The 17,498-nt window shown below is 36.6% G+C and overlaps 1 protein-coding gene across 4 annotated transcripts in view; it reads right to left on the bottom strand.

The window, feature by feature from the left end:
- The window catches only part of rg (A kinase anchor protein rugose), a 413,962-nt gene that overhangs the window by 80,198 nt on the left and 316,266 nt on the right, over window positions 1-17,498 (bottom strand). For 2 of the 4 annotated variants that reach the window (XM_076627441.1, XM_076627429.1), the window contains exons 14-36: window positions 16,664-16,916; window positions 16,434-16,576; window positions 15,966-16,156; window positions 15,777-15,885; window positions 15,631-15,712; window positions 15,220-15,536; window positions 14,927-15,148; window positions 12,848-14,672; window positions 12,458-12,623; window positions 12,013-12,166; window positions 11,715-11,894; window positions 10,712-10,852; window positions 10,427-10,534; window positions 9,979-10,150; window positions 6,207-6,337; window positions 4,846-4,959; window positions 3,638-3,845; window positions 2,756-3,094; window positions 1,447-1,573; window positions 1,212-1,320; window positions 924-1,099; window positions 421-695; window positions 109-245 (exon numbers count right to left, since the gene is read on the bottom strand). In XM_076627441.1, the coding sequence (XP_076483556.1) occupies window positions 109-245; window positions 421-695; window positions 924-1,099; window positions 1,212-1,320; window positions 1,447-1,573; window positions 2,756-3,094; window positions 3,638-3,845; window positions 4,846-4,959; window positions 6,207-6,337; window positions 9,979-10,150; window positions 10,427-10,534; window positions 10,712-10,852; window positions 11,715-11,894; window positions 12,013-12,166; window positions 12,458-12,623; window positions 12,848-14,672; window positions 14,927-15,148; window positions 15,220-15,536; window positions 15,631-15,712; window positions 15,777-15,885; window positions 15,966-16,156; window positions 16,434-16,576; window positions 16,664-16,916 (5,679 nt within the window). The remainder of the gene's footprint in view (window positions 1-108; window positions 246-420; window positions 696-923; window positions 1,100-1,211; window positions 1,321-1,446; window positions 1,574-2,755; window positions 3,095-3,637; window positions 3,846-4,845; window positions 4,960-6,206; window positions 6,338-9,978; window positions 10,151-10,426; window positions 10,535-10,711; window positions 10,853-11,714; window positions 11,895-12,012; window positions 12,167-12,457; window positions 12,624-12,847; window positions 14,673-14,926; window positions 15,149-15,219; window positions 15,537-15,630; window positions 15,713-15,776; window positions 15,886-15,965; window positions 16,157-16,433; window positions 16,577-16,663; window positions 16,917-17,498) is intronic. The other 2 variants (XM_076627439.1, XM_076627446.1) reach the window with 2 other exon arrangements.

The following is a 17,498-nucleotide window of genomic DNA, read 5'->3' on the forward strand; positions in this document are numbered from 1 at the left end:
GCATATGATTCAAGTTCCATTATTTATGTACGAACATTAACTTTCCCTTTGTATCAGCGCATCCAATAATTTCAATGTCAATAGAAAAAGATTCATGTATGTACTTACCTCACTGTCAATCTTCTTGAACTCTGGGTCGTCCTCATCCACCTCGAAGTACAGTTCCGCGGACGTCACGGAGATAATACCAGGAGCCACGATACCGGGCGCGATCAATTTTCCTTTCGTGCTGATGTTCACCGGGCCTGACAGAACACAATCTCGTTCTTACTCACATACATCCGCGCATGTATATGTGTATACATAAACGTATACACGTGTAACATAATTTAAACGATAGAACGTGTCACGTTTCGCTTACATATGCAAGCAAAGGAAATAAGAGAAAATAAAATGAAATGAAATGAAGGAAGATCTAACCTGTCAGATCGTTATCGAGGTCTCTGTCGTCCGACAACAGCTCACTGTCGTCCATCAGATCCGCCGACTGCAATTGCTGTTGATGTGCACGCGAGGCTGCGAGATGCGCGTGAAACTCTTCACGCGCTTGCAGAATCGCATCCTCGGGTGCACCGTGTTCGAGGGCCGCCTTCAGTGTAGCTTCGGGATGGCTCGAGCCTAGTGGATTGTGCACGAAACGCTTACGTCTACGTGCATCATCCTCCCAAGCATCTAGCTTCCAGTATTCGGCCAATCTGAGTTTCAACAAGATTTTTTTTTAATATGTATATTGTAAATCTAATCTTTAAGTAATAGATGGAAGTTAAAGAAATTCAATGAACCGTATAATATAAAACAAAACATTGAGCAAGTCAATCCTCCATATATTTATCTTTAATATTTGTTTTATTTAAAATAATTCTGTACTATTTAATACAATTCTCGACATCCTAACAACATTCCAAAGAAATACGACGACTCACTTTGCAGCCATTGGATCCATATATCCCCAAGCACCATGTTTGTTCGACAGGATATTACGGACCTTTTCCAACAATCTACTGGCAATAACATTGTCTCGTCTCCGTGCAGCCGTGATTAAGTGATCGCACATTCGTTCCTCTTCTCGTCGGTCGAGCAATGTTTGCGCGCATTGCGACTGAGCCAAAAATTTCAAAATCATTATCACAAAGTTTCATATACCAATGCAAAAAACAGTAATCGCAAATTACGTCAAGAAATATAATTAAGGATACGTAAAAAACAGATACCTCGAAGTCGGCATGCTTGAGCACGTCGTCCGCTCTCATACGGTTCAGGATAAACTCAGCCTCGTTGGCCACTCGCACTATATGATCCTTCATCGCGTGAGACAGTAACCTGCATAGTATAAACGCGAACTTTTACGATTTGCGTTACGAGAACCAGCGTAGTTCGAGCCGCGGTTTACTGCACGCACTATAACTCTGTCGTTCTAACGATCATCGTATAACGAGCCCTTCTTACCTTCCCTCGTTAATGAGCTCGATGAAAGCCAGGCCTGCGTGCTTCTGCAAGGAGTTCTGCCATTCTTGGGAACAAAGTAGCATCACCAATTCCACCACGGAATTGCTGTTTTTGAAGGTGGTCAGTCCTAACGTGGAACAGGAGGATCGAATCATTAAAAATGTCTCGTTTGGTCGTTCAGTCGAATGGTCGAGAAAACGATGGGATTATGGATGGGGAAAAAGAAGTCGCGGGGTTTGAAATTCAGTTGTAAAATACAGAGAAGCAGCGGGACACGGATGGAAGAAAGAAATAGGAAAGGCATAGACGGCCGGGTGATTTATAAACGACCGGTGAACGTATCGCTTCTCGAGCTGTTGTTTAAAAATAAAAGTGCATCGATACGTGGCACGGCCGTCATCCGCGACGTTCCACGAATATAAAATCCCCGCGAAGTGCCATGGACTGCGACCGCGTCACGTGAATACAAATGTTCAACGATTATCCCGGAATACGCGTTCCATCTTCCTAAGCGGAACCATAAACTGACTAATTTGAATACATTCGCTGCGATGAATCGACACAGATAAAACGAAAGGAATATACGAGCCTGGTGTTGATGCAAAGCGACTTAAGGATCCACTACGTTGGACTTTCCTCTAGAATTTCCCGACTATGTTGCACGATAAAGTTCATTTAATGACTGTAAAAGTTTCCGTTCAAATAAGGAGACATATGTGTCACAGTTTATGGCCTAAGAAGAGAAGATCGTTACACGGGATTATCGCTTCAATTCTTCTTATGAATAGTAAATAAGTGTTTTTGTGAAATAAGGATAACTTGCGTTACTCGAAGCTATGATCTACTTTTGTCTAATGCATTTTTCTCCAAAACATATATTACATAATATATAATACTATATATCGTCACATTTTTCTACGAACACATTAAGAACAGACATTTCTCAGATATTTCTTTTTGAATTTCATTTTCAAAAAGTAAAGATTAAACTGACCAATTTTTACCACTGTCCATTGGTACTTTTCAAAAGAGAAGAAACGCAATCCGTTCACAATGTGTTAAACGATACATGTACATATAAATAAACGTACAATCTTTACTCAAAAAATACCTTGAAATTAAATGATAATTCGTATAAGATAATCTACATTAGATAACCGCTACCACATTTAAAACCAAAAGCTCAAACTATTTTACATAACCAAATTCTACAACAAAATTTAGCAGTATTAAAATGAAAACGTATTAATACCAAGCAATACACACATATTAGTAGATTAGTCGATGAGATTGCACTTACGAGTCCTACCTTTGCCTTCCATCAGCAATTCTTGTCCGTGGGAGCCGACAAGAGTTTTCGAGAGGAAAGGGGCAAAGTCCACCATGATTTCCCGCAAAAGCGGGCAAACAGAACCCAATGCCATTTCTAATTTTTGCGTGAGCGACGCCTCGCGCGATGGTGTTGGAACTGGAAGATGGTCGACCAGTCCCTTGATCGGTAACTCGTCCGGACGTGGCGACGCGGAAGTCATCACCAATCTATCCGATACGCGAACCACTGAGATTTCCCCGGAAGGTTTCTCGCCGCGTTCCGCGTTACTTAGCATCCCTTGCTCCAGAACGTTTCCTTCGCTATCTTGAATCTCACCTGTATCAGGAGGGAAGATCACAGTTCTCATTTTTCATTCCACATTTCCATTTCGAAGTTTTCTAAACTAACACGTTCAGTATCAGCAAGCATCTCACATGCAAACTGTAGACGAAAAATAATGCACATTCGATATAGTAACGTTTTTGTATAAAAACGCATTTTTCTTAATTTCAATGTCTAATTTCAACGTATTTGGTTTAGAGGAATTCAGACAATATTGAGAATTTCAAATTGAAAAAGATTAACAAACAGAAAGAAAGAGAAAAGGTAAAAGTACGAGAGCAGAATTTGTTTAAGCCGTAGAAAGGGAAAGAGTTGGCGATGGTATCGTCAGTTTGGAATTTGGAACCAAATCTTCTGAGAAAACTGCCGCCAGACAGGTAGTTTATAGATTCTTATCTTTGGTCTTAACAGTTGAAGGTTGTCTCAGAGTAGAAATTTAGTTTAGGGATAATAGAGAAACGAAACAAAAGGATATAAAAGGATAAATACTCTGCCAATCTACCTTCCTTTTCTCGTAACATCAAATGGATTTCTTACCGCGAGTGTGCGCCATGTTGTGAATATTTCGCGGATCTTCCCTTTGATTCGTCATTGGGATCGTGTCTCCGTCTTCGTTAAGATTTACGTCGGTCCAAGCTTCCTCGGACGAGTTGTGTTTGTTCTCATTATCCGTGGCAACCTCGGAAGGACTGGCATCCGCGGTAATATTGCTACGATGCACCGTTTCTTCGCTGGAGTCGTTGCTCTAAAAGGGACGACATTAACATCTCGGTGTGTTTACAAAATATACTCGTTATACATATATTTATTAAGTACGTAGATTAAAGAAAATCGAAAAAAATAGGATCGATCGGTTTTAACACGGTTGTGTGTATATTGAATTTCAAGAAAATTCTATTTTATCTATAAAATATTGTTTCATATTGTTGACATGTTATATAATTCTTTGAATGAATATTTCTCAAGATAGATACATCGTGAAAGAAGTGTATTTAACAACATTACTTTTAATCGAGACAATTTCAAACAACACTACGGCTACTTGGCTACTTAATACTGAATACTGTATTATTTCTAACGAAAGCGTAGCTTCCGCTGAACACACTATTTAATCATAAATACCTATGATATAATAACAAGTCTTAGGAACGTTTACTTCAGAAGAGAATCAAACGACATGTTCTGCTTACTGATTAAGTCTCGCGTGCTATGCATTTACTCGACGACATGCAGTTAATCGTAACAACACTAATACGCAGTCATCTAATATACGTGTAAACAAGGAATATAAAAGCTTCCTAGATTCTCAAGCCACGATACGGCGAACGTAATATCGTAATGGCTACGCTTGATTACGTCCATAAAATCGTACGTAACAAAAATACAGTTACGTATGGGAAGATTATATACGTGGATAAGCCACCGTACAGTAAGACGAATCGATTTTAGTCTCGTACTATTTTCTATCGTTAATTGCGTAGCCGTCAAACGGGCATTCGTTCTTACTTTCGATAGATGAAAAAAGAAGAAAAAGAAATATAAATGCATCGATTATGTAAAAAAATTGAAATAGTTTTTCGAATCCCCTTCTAAAAAAAAAAAAAAAAAAAAAAAAAAGAAAGATCATGTCGAGACGATTGTTTAGCTTGTTTAGCTTGTTTCTTTGACAGAGTACATCGTTAAAGTTCCCTGTTTCGTTTATGAGATTTTCTGTTCCGTGTCCGTACTCAAAGTCAAACTTTTACCTGGACATTTCGTGGCAGTGGTTCAGTAGGTCTTGTCGAAGAGCCAAGCGTTGGTTCTGACGAGGTGTAATCCTCGAGAATTGTCCGTGGCCGAGGTACACCACTGTGACCTCCCTTCAGAACCAGTAGTTAGTACGCATAGCAATGCAAGCAGAGGAAGTTAACGTTGAGAAAAATTAAAGAGAAAAGTGTCGCATGCTCGAAATAATTACAGAGGTTGCACAGATACAAAATAGAGATACAATATCCTCAGGGATAATCGAGGATTACATTTATACGTACACATTCGAATCGAGCTTCAAAGAAGGGCATGTTTCATAGTTTTATCGCAATCGTTGGAAATTTTAAATGTACTTTTGAACTTCACGTGCGAGAACGAAACTATGTGTGGAATTATCTGGTACAATTACTTTTGACTACGTAAGTGCGAAAGAACATCGTTAAATATTTCACTAAAGTAAACACTACGTGCTGGATGTAGCTCGAACTGTTACGTTTTTAGATCAGAGAATTACTTCGGGATCGATTAACGACTGTTAGCTACTCAGGGTATAATTGAACTACTTCTAAGGAGAACTTTCAGAATTGAAACTGTGATATATCGATTAATTTCATACCTTGAGATCTGTTTCTTAATTTTACAGTTTTGTTAAAGATCTACTGTTTGTTATCAGGCTATCAATACTCGGGATGCATGCAGATTGTTCGTTGGATCAGAAATTTCAACAGAGACACGTAGAGATTTAAGTTAAGTCAAGTATCTACAGTAGAAGAATCGGAAAATGACAAGTCGAGTAAACGAAATGCAAAGCGCATCGCGTGGGCTGGAGAGTGCCAATTCCATCGTAACAGTAGATCGTGCGTGACAAGAAAGGTGCAAGAGAATCGTGTCGCCATCGAAATATCAAATGTCGTAAAAATCGTATCAAATATATATATCAAGATCAGGATTCCGAAACGACCATTACATCTTTTTAAGATTTTAATTCGGCGAAATACACAACGAAACATGACTGTATCTCATCAAAGACATGCAATCTCAAGTAAGGTTGTCACAAATCATCTCGAGCATCGATGGTTTTATACATGTGTACCGAGAGAGAATCAAAAAATCAAAAAACAAAACAAAAAGTTTCGCTATTTTCGTATACTTTCACGTAGAAACAGCACTGAGGAGAGATTCACAAGATATTTTTCGCTTTTTACCTGGGAACAACGGATCAATTAATTCCGACGTATGCATCTTTCGTATGGGTAGATCTTTTACGTAGCACGTTTTTTAAACGAAGTACAGCAATAGTTGTACAGCAATATCTTATCGAATAGGTAAGGGGTAAGGAGGACATTTGTTGGTCACTTACCTTCGTTGATGGAGGGCCTGACGACGTAACGTCGTGATCTGCCAAGATCGACGAATTGTTCTCGTCGACGATTATCACTTCGTATTCACCGTCATCTTGAGAACCAGCTTGGCTCATTATACCTCCGCTTCCTGGAAACATATTTCACCATTGTGATGATCTGTACTTAAAAGTATCGGGATATTTCATCTTGCAAAGCAGGCCGACATGAACGATCATGCGATCGACGATTTTATTAATGATAAATATTGTCTTTGTATTAGTTAATAAATCTTTGATATTTCATTTAATCATATTTCATGTCTTTGGATTATTGACGTCGATCGCATTGTAGGGAGAGGAGATGCATTATAGTGCATGAACTCAAAACGGAAAGGAAAATACGAAGCGTAATTAGGAACGTAAACAAAGCATTCAAACCTGTTCAACAATTTGAAGAAGAAGGAAGTAGTTCCTAGAATAATGAAATTTTATTCGATTACTTTCTTAATATTTTGCATTTCCTTTTTCTTCAAAGCGTATTTTCAAATGAAATAACGTTTGATAATTGTAATAAACGCAAGAAAATTATTGCCAATGTTTTAAATACGTAAGAATAGTGCACGCGTCGACGCTTTCTAGAGATTCTTTTTATCGCAGTAGAAATTATATTAGTATTCTCGTAAAATATCGTTTTAGTTTATGCACGTTTGTCAAATTTTCAGCCGGCAAAATAATCTGAAACGTGCAACTGTCATTGGTGAAGAAACTTAACGGTAACTATCATTTATTCGTAAGTTAACTTTTATATGTTAGCAAGAAGAATAGTCTTGCGTTAGATCAGAATAGTGGATGCGTTTAATGGAATCAACATCACGCAAACTTGCATTGTGAGTTGCAATCCGCAACATGCAAACTTTTCGATTGCTCGCAAATCGCAAGTGGTGCAGTTTTCATTCGCAGCTTGTGCTCCAAGCTTTCAAACCACATTAGAGAATCAACGTATAACGCATCATATAATTGCAACGTCTGCGAACGAAATTATCCAGAATTTCAATTCAATTTTACTTTCCTGTCGCAAAACAATAGGAAAAACAAATATGGCAGCTGAAATTAATTTATAAAATAATTCTCTAGAATCAAATATATCCAATCAAATATTTTTTCGTTGCCAAACAAAAGACTCGTCAAATAATAAGAATCAGAACGATGCTTATGCGTGTGTAAGTACGTGCATGTGTATGTCCATGTGTAAAAGTCAAACCTCAGGTTGGCTCAAACTGGTTAGTGAACGGCAAACATGCAGACAAAAATATCGATACACCGATGATATCGATAAAACAAACTAGGAAGAATAATCGAAGAATATACGAAAATATAAAAGAATAAGTAATTGAAGGGAGGCATGATAAAAGAAAATTAGTGTCGATAATTCGTTCGTTGGCCAGTAGTAGACGGTAAGAAAAATATCGAGCAGGCGATAAAGAAACAAACTCGAGCATTCCGTGGAACACAACGTTCGGGCAATCGAGTTACCTTGCAGACCAACACCGGAGTTTCTATGACAGAGATTTCGGGGCTGATCGATATGCTTTTGAAGCGTATGATGGTGATTGTTGTTATTATGATGATGGTAATGATGATGCCGATGATAGTTATGGTTATTCGGATGATGGTTGTAATGATTACTGTGGTGATTCGGGAGATAATAGTTGGAGGGGGGCTGGCGATTAGAGTGCCTGGCAGCCGGTAGCGGGTGCTGGTGGTGGTGCTGGTTCATATGGTGGTTGGCATTGGCATTGACATTCGCATTGGCGTTAGGGTGAGATCCCGGGAGGAACTGTGGGTACACGTGGTGAGACCACTGTGGAAACAGGGGCCGCCCTCCTCCACCACCATTCCCATCTGCTGAGGAACCACATTTACCACATTACCACGATTCGAGACCATATGCCCTCCGTGTTTCTGTCATGCGTTTGATCTTTTTAATTATCTGAACGTGTCACTATCCCTTAGTCTTTCTACTGGGTTTCTCTCTGTTTCTTAAAAAAGCGTGTAATTTTTCCAAATTGCCCTAGCGTTGGGAGATAGTAATATTTCACATCTAAATAGGGTCATAATTAATTGGGATTTCCTTTAATTTTTTTTAATAATTTGTTTAGAGTGTTTGTCTTTTTACTTTAGTACTCGAAACGTTATCTATATCAATCCTTTCTAAAACGGATATTAACTATAATATATATCTAAGATAAATACCACAGGTGTAACATTAAGACAGATATGTAGTTCATTCGTATTGCTCACAATTACCATTATTTTTTTTATTCAATTGAATATATCGTATTAAGGCTAATTTTTATTGTCACAGAGACTTTTCAATTATTATAAAAACAAGATTCTCGCTGTTGTAATTTTCATCGATCATTTTCAAATACAGATTTAAAATCTCGTTTAAGATTTTTAATTCAAATATATATACGAGATAATAATACAGAGTGAAACTCAGCAAAGAATACAATGTGAAACTCTGCAGTTTTTTTTAAAGAACAATTAAATTACTGAATTATATAAGAAAGTGTAAGATACTAACTTTAGGAGCATCGCATAGTTCAAATATAACATATATTATCGAAATAGAACATTTAAATGATATATGTCGTCAAACATCCAATTATTTCTAAAGAAACATTCAACAGACGTAGTTGATGTATGTTACCTTGTTTCATTATCATTTATGGTCAACATCTTTTGAGTTTGTTTTACACAAATAAATTGTTTGTTTTATAATATAAAATAATAGCGACATTTAAATAATATATATATCTAAACCGAACAGAAAGAGTGCTAATGCATTCGACAAACATCAAAACTCTCACTGTCAGATACATAGAAAAATAATTCATACAGTGCAATTCGACATGCGCTCTATTCAGTGTAATGTGCTGTTCGATTTGCTGCTACACAATTAAAGTGCATAGTGTTCCACAGCATCTACGTATTTGCATATATATTCGTGTTATTCACAAAATGATCTATTATTTCACTTTTCAATTGTCCAATTACTTTGATTTGGTTTAATTTTATTTTTATCGTAATGATAATTTCTTATGTATCTCTTTGTATCCTATATTTGTTGAATTAAAATTACATTTAAATTCGAAAAAATATAGTTCTTTTCGAAATATGAATATCATGGGAAATATGCTCATTTAGTTGTTAACAATAACAATCATGCCATAATGTTATGTCACATTTAAAATGTAGAAAAAATAAGTTTTCTTATTTAATATAATAATCAGAAAATATGATAATATATATCTGACATGTAAGAGTTTTGAAGTAATAATTTGATACTATTACTATTAATCTTTTTTAAACAAACAATTAGTATTTCTTATGTAAAATTTGTTAGAGGCAACACATACGTATTCGAAATAGAACACGCATATATTAATGTCAACATTAATTTCAAAGATTTTCATGTTCTTTACTAACGTTTTTTCTAAAATCCGTACAAAGTTCCTACAAATAGCAAGATCTATAGTCACCTCCATAAATTCTAATTAGATCATTTTTTGCGTAATTTAGTTACATGTAGCATTAAGCATTTCAACGCTTAAATAGAATAAATCCTACAATGAAAACAATGCTCCTGGATAAAGTAATATTAAAGAATTGTTTATTTCTCTTTTACTAGGCATCATGTGTTTACGTTTATCAATTAAGTTTCTCCAAATCTTGTATAATTTTAGTGTAAACAGATTGTTTAATAAGATAATAGTGTATACTTTACCTGAAGGGCTACCTGGTCTTAAACTAGCACCATTAGTCTGTATTGTTTGAACTGGACTTGGTGGCCGCTGTGATATTGGTGGTTCCAATATATCACGGTACTTTGATACCATTAGTACAGAGATGAAGTAAACTATAGCGAGGGACAGAAACTGGGCCTGCTTGGTTTCCTCCTGAAATAAAGAAAGGAAAACGTGCTTCTTATTAGTAATATCTACATATTACTATTCTTATTATTAACCCTGTTGAAGTCATCGAATTTTTTATGCCTGAATACAGTCAGAAAAAATTTAATGTTTTAAGAAAATTTTCGACATATAATTGAAATGAGGAACAACTATGTTCTTAAATCTAAACAATTTTTTAACGACAAAAAAATATAATTCGATGGGAAATAATACAAAGAGTGTAGCAGAATGAATGACACGCGAAATATTCTAAATACTTACAACATCTCTGTATATCACAGCTCTTAAGCGATTCACGTCCATATCTTGCAGTAATTTCTCTGGATCTTTTACAGGACTTAATTGATGTGCCAGATTATCCACTATGTTCTACAAAAATAGAGACGATACTTTACTTGACCGTTGGTAACCGATGTTAACGGATCACTGTGAATGCTATTCTCTATACGATACGGCTTCGAATAAGTACATGATATGTAACTTGTCAATATCGATGACAATAACACATTTCTCTAGATAAATTAAGTTCGATCAGATGAAACATACCTTGGGTGATGTTTGAGCTCCACGTATAAGAGACTGTATGTGCTGTGATTTATTACTAGAACCAATCTGTCGACCTAACATGCTGTACGATCTGCCACGTTCTTTACACTCTAAGCAGTTTCTAACGGCACATGTACAGACCTATAGAAGCATTTCATCAGATGAATATAACAAAAACATATAGTGTACACATACATGTTGAAGTTCTATGTTATACATTTACGGAGAACTAAAAATATTATGGCTATTTAAAACACTGCTGATATAAGAACTATTTCTATTGATAAAAAATATAGACTACGATAGTGTTAAAGTGAGTGTGGCTTTCAATTTTCTTTACGCGAAGTATATGATTCCTTATTATTTTCAGATATCAACATTCAAGAGAATTATAATATGTATATTACAACAGATAATTATATTTTTGATTTTGGATCGAAACATGTGATAATTTTATACGTAAATTTTTATATAGGTAGTTTATATGTTATGACACTATGAAACACCAATATGTATATACAGATAAAAAAAATTAATGCGAAGCACAATCTATATGATAATTCTATTATAATAGAATTTTAATTAACTTCGTCTTTCATATGAGAGGAGATACATTGAAAATCAATAATAAAAGTCGTGTAGAAACCTTAATTTTTACTCTCAGGGGAAATATATTAAAATGCCAAAAGACGAAGTTCATCGATTAGTGTTTGTGTATATAATAATGTATGTAAGGAATTTCGTTTATCAGGATGCGCACTGATAACAGCGAATCTAAGAAATATGGATCGAAAACACTTAATATGGTCTTTTTCAATAATCTCACTCCATTTGTTTGTTCTATCGACATTCTACGATATTCACAGAAAGAATTAATTTCTTCAACTATATATAAATGTCACAGAAAACGAGCTTTTCATGAAATTCGAATTACACGGTGTGGTATAATAGTGATGTATCTGTTTGAGAAACGAAAAATACTACGTGGACGATAAATACAAACCAGTCTTAAACACTGCCTTAGAATACCGCCACTAGACATATTCTTCTCAGCCTCCAGTTCACCGAAATTTAAAGAGCTGGCGAAGATAAGTACATCAGCCATGTTGACTAGTCTTTGTAGAAAAGAAACCGCTACCTCAATTGGCATCCCCTGAGTTGGTTCAATTACATCCAATTCGCTCTATGAATATATCCAAGCACCAATTAAAAAAAGGAATCCGTGAAAAATGAACTTTCCACCTGGGATATGCTCTTCTATGTGAAATCAGGGAAAAATATGGAAAAATGTTTATACATACATTTGGTGAGGTCGCCGATGCTAGAAGCGGTAACAATCCTCCGCAGGCAATTATAAGATTGTCAGCTAGTTGCGAAATTAGGTGAACAGTATTAACAACAAATATTGCGTTCTCGCTGCTGTTTACAAAGTCCAACACTGACTTCGTCGAATGACTGGAACACAGTGGAATATTGAATTTAGCAATAAATTGTATCGCAAGTTTATTATTATATTGAGTCGAGTAATAAATTCGTTCGTCTTTAAAATTTTTTTAAAATTGTAAACATGCAGTTATTTGCATTTTTTGATAAAAGATGTAAATCTATAGAGAAATAAAATAAATTAATTAATCCTTGATTCGAAAGATTTCATACTAATGAACGTGTGACGTGTTTTTTTAAAAAAAACGTGAATGAAATATTGCTGCAACTAATAGTACATGGTAGAATTAGATATTTATGTACCTTCTCCAGACTTGAATGTCTGTCTCTAACGAGAAGAGGACATCCGAGAGTAATCTCTGATGTATATAAGACCATTTGAATTCTGGTATTCTGAAAGGAGGACGAGTCGGGCCTGGACTAAACATTGGTCTTGTAGAAGGATTACCTTGCTTCGATCGTTTTGATTCTATAATAAATATCAACAGTTTTGTATAATGTGCTGAATACATGATATATAATAGATTAAATAATTAGTAAACTGCGAATGTTTATGTATTTATGGAAACTCAAAGGTCTACAATATCGAAAATAATTAATTGTATTCACAAAAATATAAATTTTCATAAACATCCACGATCTAATAATTAGGTAACAGAAAGCAAAGAATAAACATGTTATGGAAATTCTCACCGAAATGATTGGGATCCACTTGCGTGGACGTTGAGGCACTCCTTGGTCGTTTCTGTGGCGACGATGTTTTACGCAAGGGTACGGGTAAAGAAGGAGGTTCGTTACTGTTTAGATTATCATCGGTGGTTGTCTCGGTGGATACAGCTGGTAAGCTGGATCTGCGATGAGCATCTACGTGATCCGGAGTTAAATCATTCAATAACGAATTATCCCTCGCAACCACTGTAGAACTAACGATTTGAGGCACACCGTCGGGCATATTTTTATTTGCATCACAGACCGTAGATATTGTTGGAATTTGCTGTTTAGGATTTGGCACTTGCGTCACATTATCTACAGAACTTTGAATATCGCTATTACTACAAACACTATCTGTTACTTCTACCTCGGTTTCAGTTCTCACCGGAATGTCTGACTGATTATCACTTACGTTAGTAGAAATAGTGGACGGCACCCTTGAATGTTTTTCAGTTACCTTCTCCTCGTTATCATTAATAACAGCACTTTTGTCCTCTGTTACAGAGTTCACGGCGCATTTCTCACTACTTAACTCACTAGTCACTACTGTTTCCACTTTCTTGTCTTCTACATCTACCTTCGTCTTACCGGTCTCGATATTTTCTATTACGCTAGTTGAGCAATTGGAATCTTTCACGGTTTCCTCGGTATCGTTTTCAACGCTATTCTCAATGTCGACGCTTGTCTTTTCCGTGAGTTCAATGTCCTCGTTAACATTGTCGTCAATTTTATCCGTCTCCTTCGACTTTATATCACCCAAATTGTCTTGGTTCTCCGTCGGTGTTAAATACGCTTCTGAGGTATCGCTGTCGATCACTTCTCGATCATTCTCCAATTGCAGCTTCTCGATGTCTTTGATGGTCAATGGCTCTGATGTCTCGCTGGAGGAAATAGGTAGCACTGATTCCGAATCAATCTGTTCCGTTGAAACAACAACGTCTGTGGAATCTTCCTCTACTATCTGTTTGCTAGTCTGTTCCATTTTTTCGGAAGCCTCTGCCGCGTCAGAAGAAATCTCATCACTGGGAGTGACTTTATCTTCCACGTTTGATTTTTCTTTACACGTTTCATCAACTTGTTTTGTAGGAGCTTCAACGTCGGTTTCAGCATCAACCTCAGCTTCTACCTTAGCTTCGACTTCGGTTTCAGCTTTAACCTCAGCTTCAACTCCGGTCTCCGCCTCGGCTTCTGCTTCAGCTTCAGCTTCAACCTCACCTTCAGGTTCAGTTTCATCATCTTGCGACTTCTGTACGCTAGAAACACCAGTACCGGACGCATCTGTATTGTCTTGAGATACCGATGCTGTTTCTTCCATCTGTTCAATGTCTTCCTGTTTAGTTTGTACACTTTCCTCCATCTTTTCAACGGGAGATAATTGAGAGACGATTTCCTCCTGTGATTTCTGTTCTGAAGGATCGTCGTCCTTCTTCAGGACTTCCTGCACCGCCAAGGAATCCGGGCTGGAACCTTCGATCTTATGAACCTCGCTATAGAAATCACTGGAGCTCTCTATTGATATCGCTTCGCTGGTCTCCTGAGTCGTTGGAATAGAGACAGCATCGCTGTTTCCTTCTTCGAGAATTGTCGGCGTGTCCGTATGAAGTTCACGCGCTGTTGTCGGTGTTTCTGGTTTGTCACTCAGTCTGGAGTCCAGGGATATCGCTTCGCTCGACTGAGCAGTGTCCAGGGTTTCGCTGTGCGATTTGATGATCGCTGGACTGCCATCACTTTCAGTATTGTCTATCGAGTTCAAGTCGCAGCTGCAGGACTCTTCCAAACGGTCGTTGCTCTCGGTTGCATCGAACTCCTGGAGATGGAGTTAGTTATCATGACATAGTACAATTGATGTTCTAGTGCTTATATATCATTTATTTCAAGAAGGTATTTTATATTTGTTCGTCATCTACAGAAAATAGTAGGATGAAATATTCCTACTTTCTCGGCCATGTAAATATCTATTCCCTTTTTCCATTTCTTAAACCGCAGAATCTTCAAACACGAGTTTAACTAACATAGTAAGCCCCATAAATAGCTTAATCCTAAAAAAACTTGATATCCAACCTTGTAATTCCTTTCTACATGTTGCACTTCGTGGTTCTGTTGATTGCCCCAGGGTGATGGTTTGCTATATCCATTATTCCCTGAATGTTGTTGATCCCAACCGGAGATAGTGCTGATTGGCCTTTGCTGTCTTAACTCGGGATCCGTAATGTTATCTGATCGTTGCCTCTCGTAATGTTCGTACATCTGAGCGAACTGAAGCTTGAATTCCTCATAGGATACCTGGAACAGTGCAACGTTAATCTTACCGTAGGAATTGTCTTTAATTTTGTCCACAATGTTAGAATATTTACCTTGGAGTGCACGATGGCCAGAGTGTCTACCCACACTCGCCATCCACCGTACTCGTGTTTTATAGCATGATGCAGAAGCATACGAAACAACGAGTACACCATATCCGAGATCTTTTGCTCTTCCGTGTTCTTCGGATGAATGTAGGCCATGGCTATTAGCCACTCCTGCCATACAGACATCTGTAGAACAGTTCGACGATTTTCTCGATTGTTGTTGCACAGCAATGTCATATCCGAGAGGAACAGCTTCTTCACTTCCAACAGTTGCTCCGTTTGCTTTGATTGTCGAATTAACGTCGCTACTACCTTTAGAATCACTGCAATTATGTATGTAATTGTTAATATCATGAGATATGCTTTTATATAGATTTATAATCCTATCATTTTAAATTAACTGATTTGATGATTTACTTGGATTTTCTAAACGATAATGGGACTCTGGTTCAGGGTGTCTGGCATAAAGGATCTGTTGGCTAATGTGCTCTGTCATAATCTGAAAGGATATTGTATAAATTAGAATAGTAATTGATTAGTTAAATTTTTACTGAAAATAGTACCTCGTATAAAACATTATAGGTGGGTAGTGACAATGTCTCCTCGTTCAATAGTAATCTTTCGGCCAATAATGTGTACAAGTTATGAGGGCTCATAACATCATATTTTCGTCTGGAATTCAAAAAATGAATCTTAATAGCTATCAAATAAATACTTTGCTTTTTTTTAATTAATTTATTGAATTTGTTTACTTGTGTGTACTGCGGCTTAAGAAGAATCCCAATAACTTCAAAGCTTGTAAACGTATTAATTGGCTTTCCGCCGCTAATAACTTAAAAATCGTTCTGACGCCTTGCTTCGCATCGAAAGCTGGAACCATCGACGATGGGTGCTCCGACATTAATGATATAAGCATTTGCAAAACATCGTGTAGATTTTCGTCCTGTGAAAAGATATAAATTACATTATTGGCGGGATCAACAAACTTACTCTTATTATTATAATATTTGAAACAAAAAGCTTCTTTTTTCAAACTTTAATACTCTTTATTTCAACATTCGAAACAATACGAGAAACAAACGTAAGTAACAGACATACAGAAACAAAGACAAGTCAAAATTAATTCTTTTTATTTTTCTATTCTTATCCTTCATCAAAGGTTAAGGTTAAACTTTATGTCATCAAAAGCATTTTTACACAATCAATTACGAGCATTATACCTCGTGTATTGTCGTCAGATAATTCAGAATACTCTGCAACTCGTCATCCTTTACTCCATTCCCGATCATAATAAGTTGTTTCAGAAATAACAAAATATAAGAACGTATTGTCAAAATATCCTTCTGTTGAGGTCGCGGCCCATCTGCAATGAATCGAAAACGTCATAAATCCGCCATAACCTATCGAACCCTATGGAAATACATATTTCCATGTATTCAAAATTACTCACCAAGTCCTTTGGGTGTGATTCCACTCTTCGCTCGCGGATTGGCAACCCAGTAATAGTACTTAAGCGTGTGCACTGTTTGTAATACTGTGGAGACTCTCCTTACATTTGAATATATTTGGGTGTCACTGAGGAACTCTGTGGCCAAGTACGAATAGAGCCGCGTTTGCACCGGCGCCGGTGTATAAATCCACAGAGCGGCATTAAAAAGTACGTGGTCCAATAGCTGCCATGTTAGGAATGAAAAGTAAAACAACTACATCACCATGGATCTGCCTGTTCTTCGGACACACCAATCTAGCCGACTTTTATGTATTCCTTATTTGTTTACGTGGTCTTTTTGTTCTTGCTTCTTAGATACATTTCTCCAGTTTCATGGATACGGATGGAAATTAAATAATCGTACCAGCGGATAATAATATTTTGCTCGTTATATCGAGCATACAGTCTCGTTATGGTGAATTTAAAATAGGAACTTAACATTTAGAACTGTGCAGCAGGGTATATATGTATACCGTAGAATGGAAAATACATAGGAGGGAAATTTGAAAATAAGAAAGAAACTGAGAGTGCCGATAAATTCATCGTACAGAGTTTGCGACACATTATTAAAAAGAAAAGTAGATTGAGGAGAATAGAGATGACAATTCATGTCAAACATTCATGCATCGAAAAATCAATATTGAGAATTTGGTAGCTCTGAAGGCAATATTGAGACAAATTGAAAAATTACATAAAAATCACAGAACCAATCAATATTCCACAGGACGTATATGAATTATAAATTTTAATATTAATTTTTGATATTTCAGACCATATAAATATACTTTTATAAGCA

Source organism: Bombus vancouverensis, chromosome 2 (genome assembly GCF_051014615.1).
Source record: "Bombus vancouverensis nearcticus chromosome 2, iyBomVanc1_principal, whole genome shotgun sequence".
Classification (NCBI taxonomy): domain Eukaryota; kingdom Metazoa; phylum Arthropoda; class Insecta; order Hymenoptera; family Apidae; genus Bombus; species Bombus vancouverensis.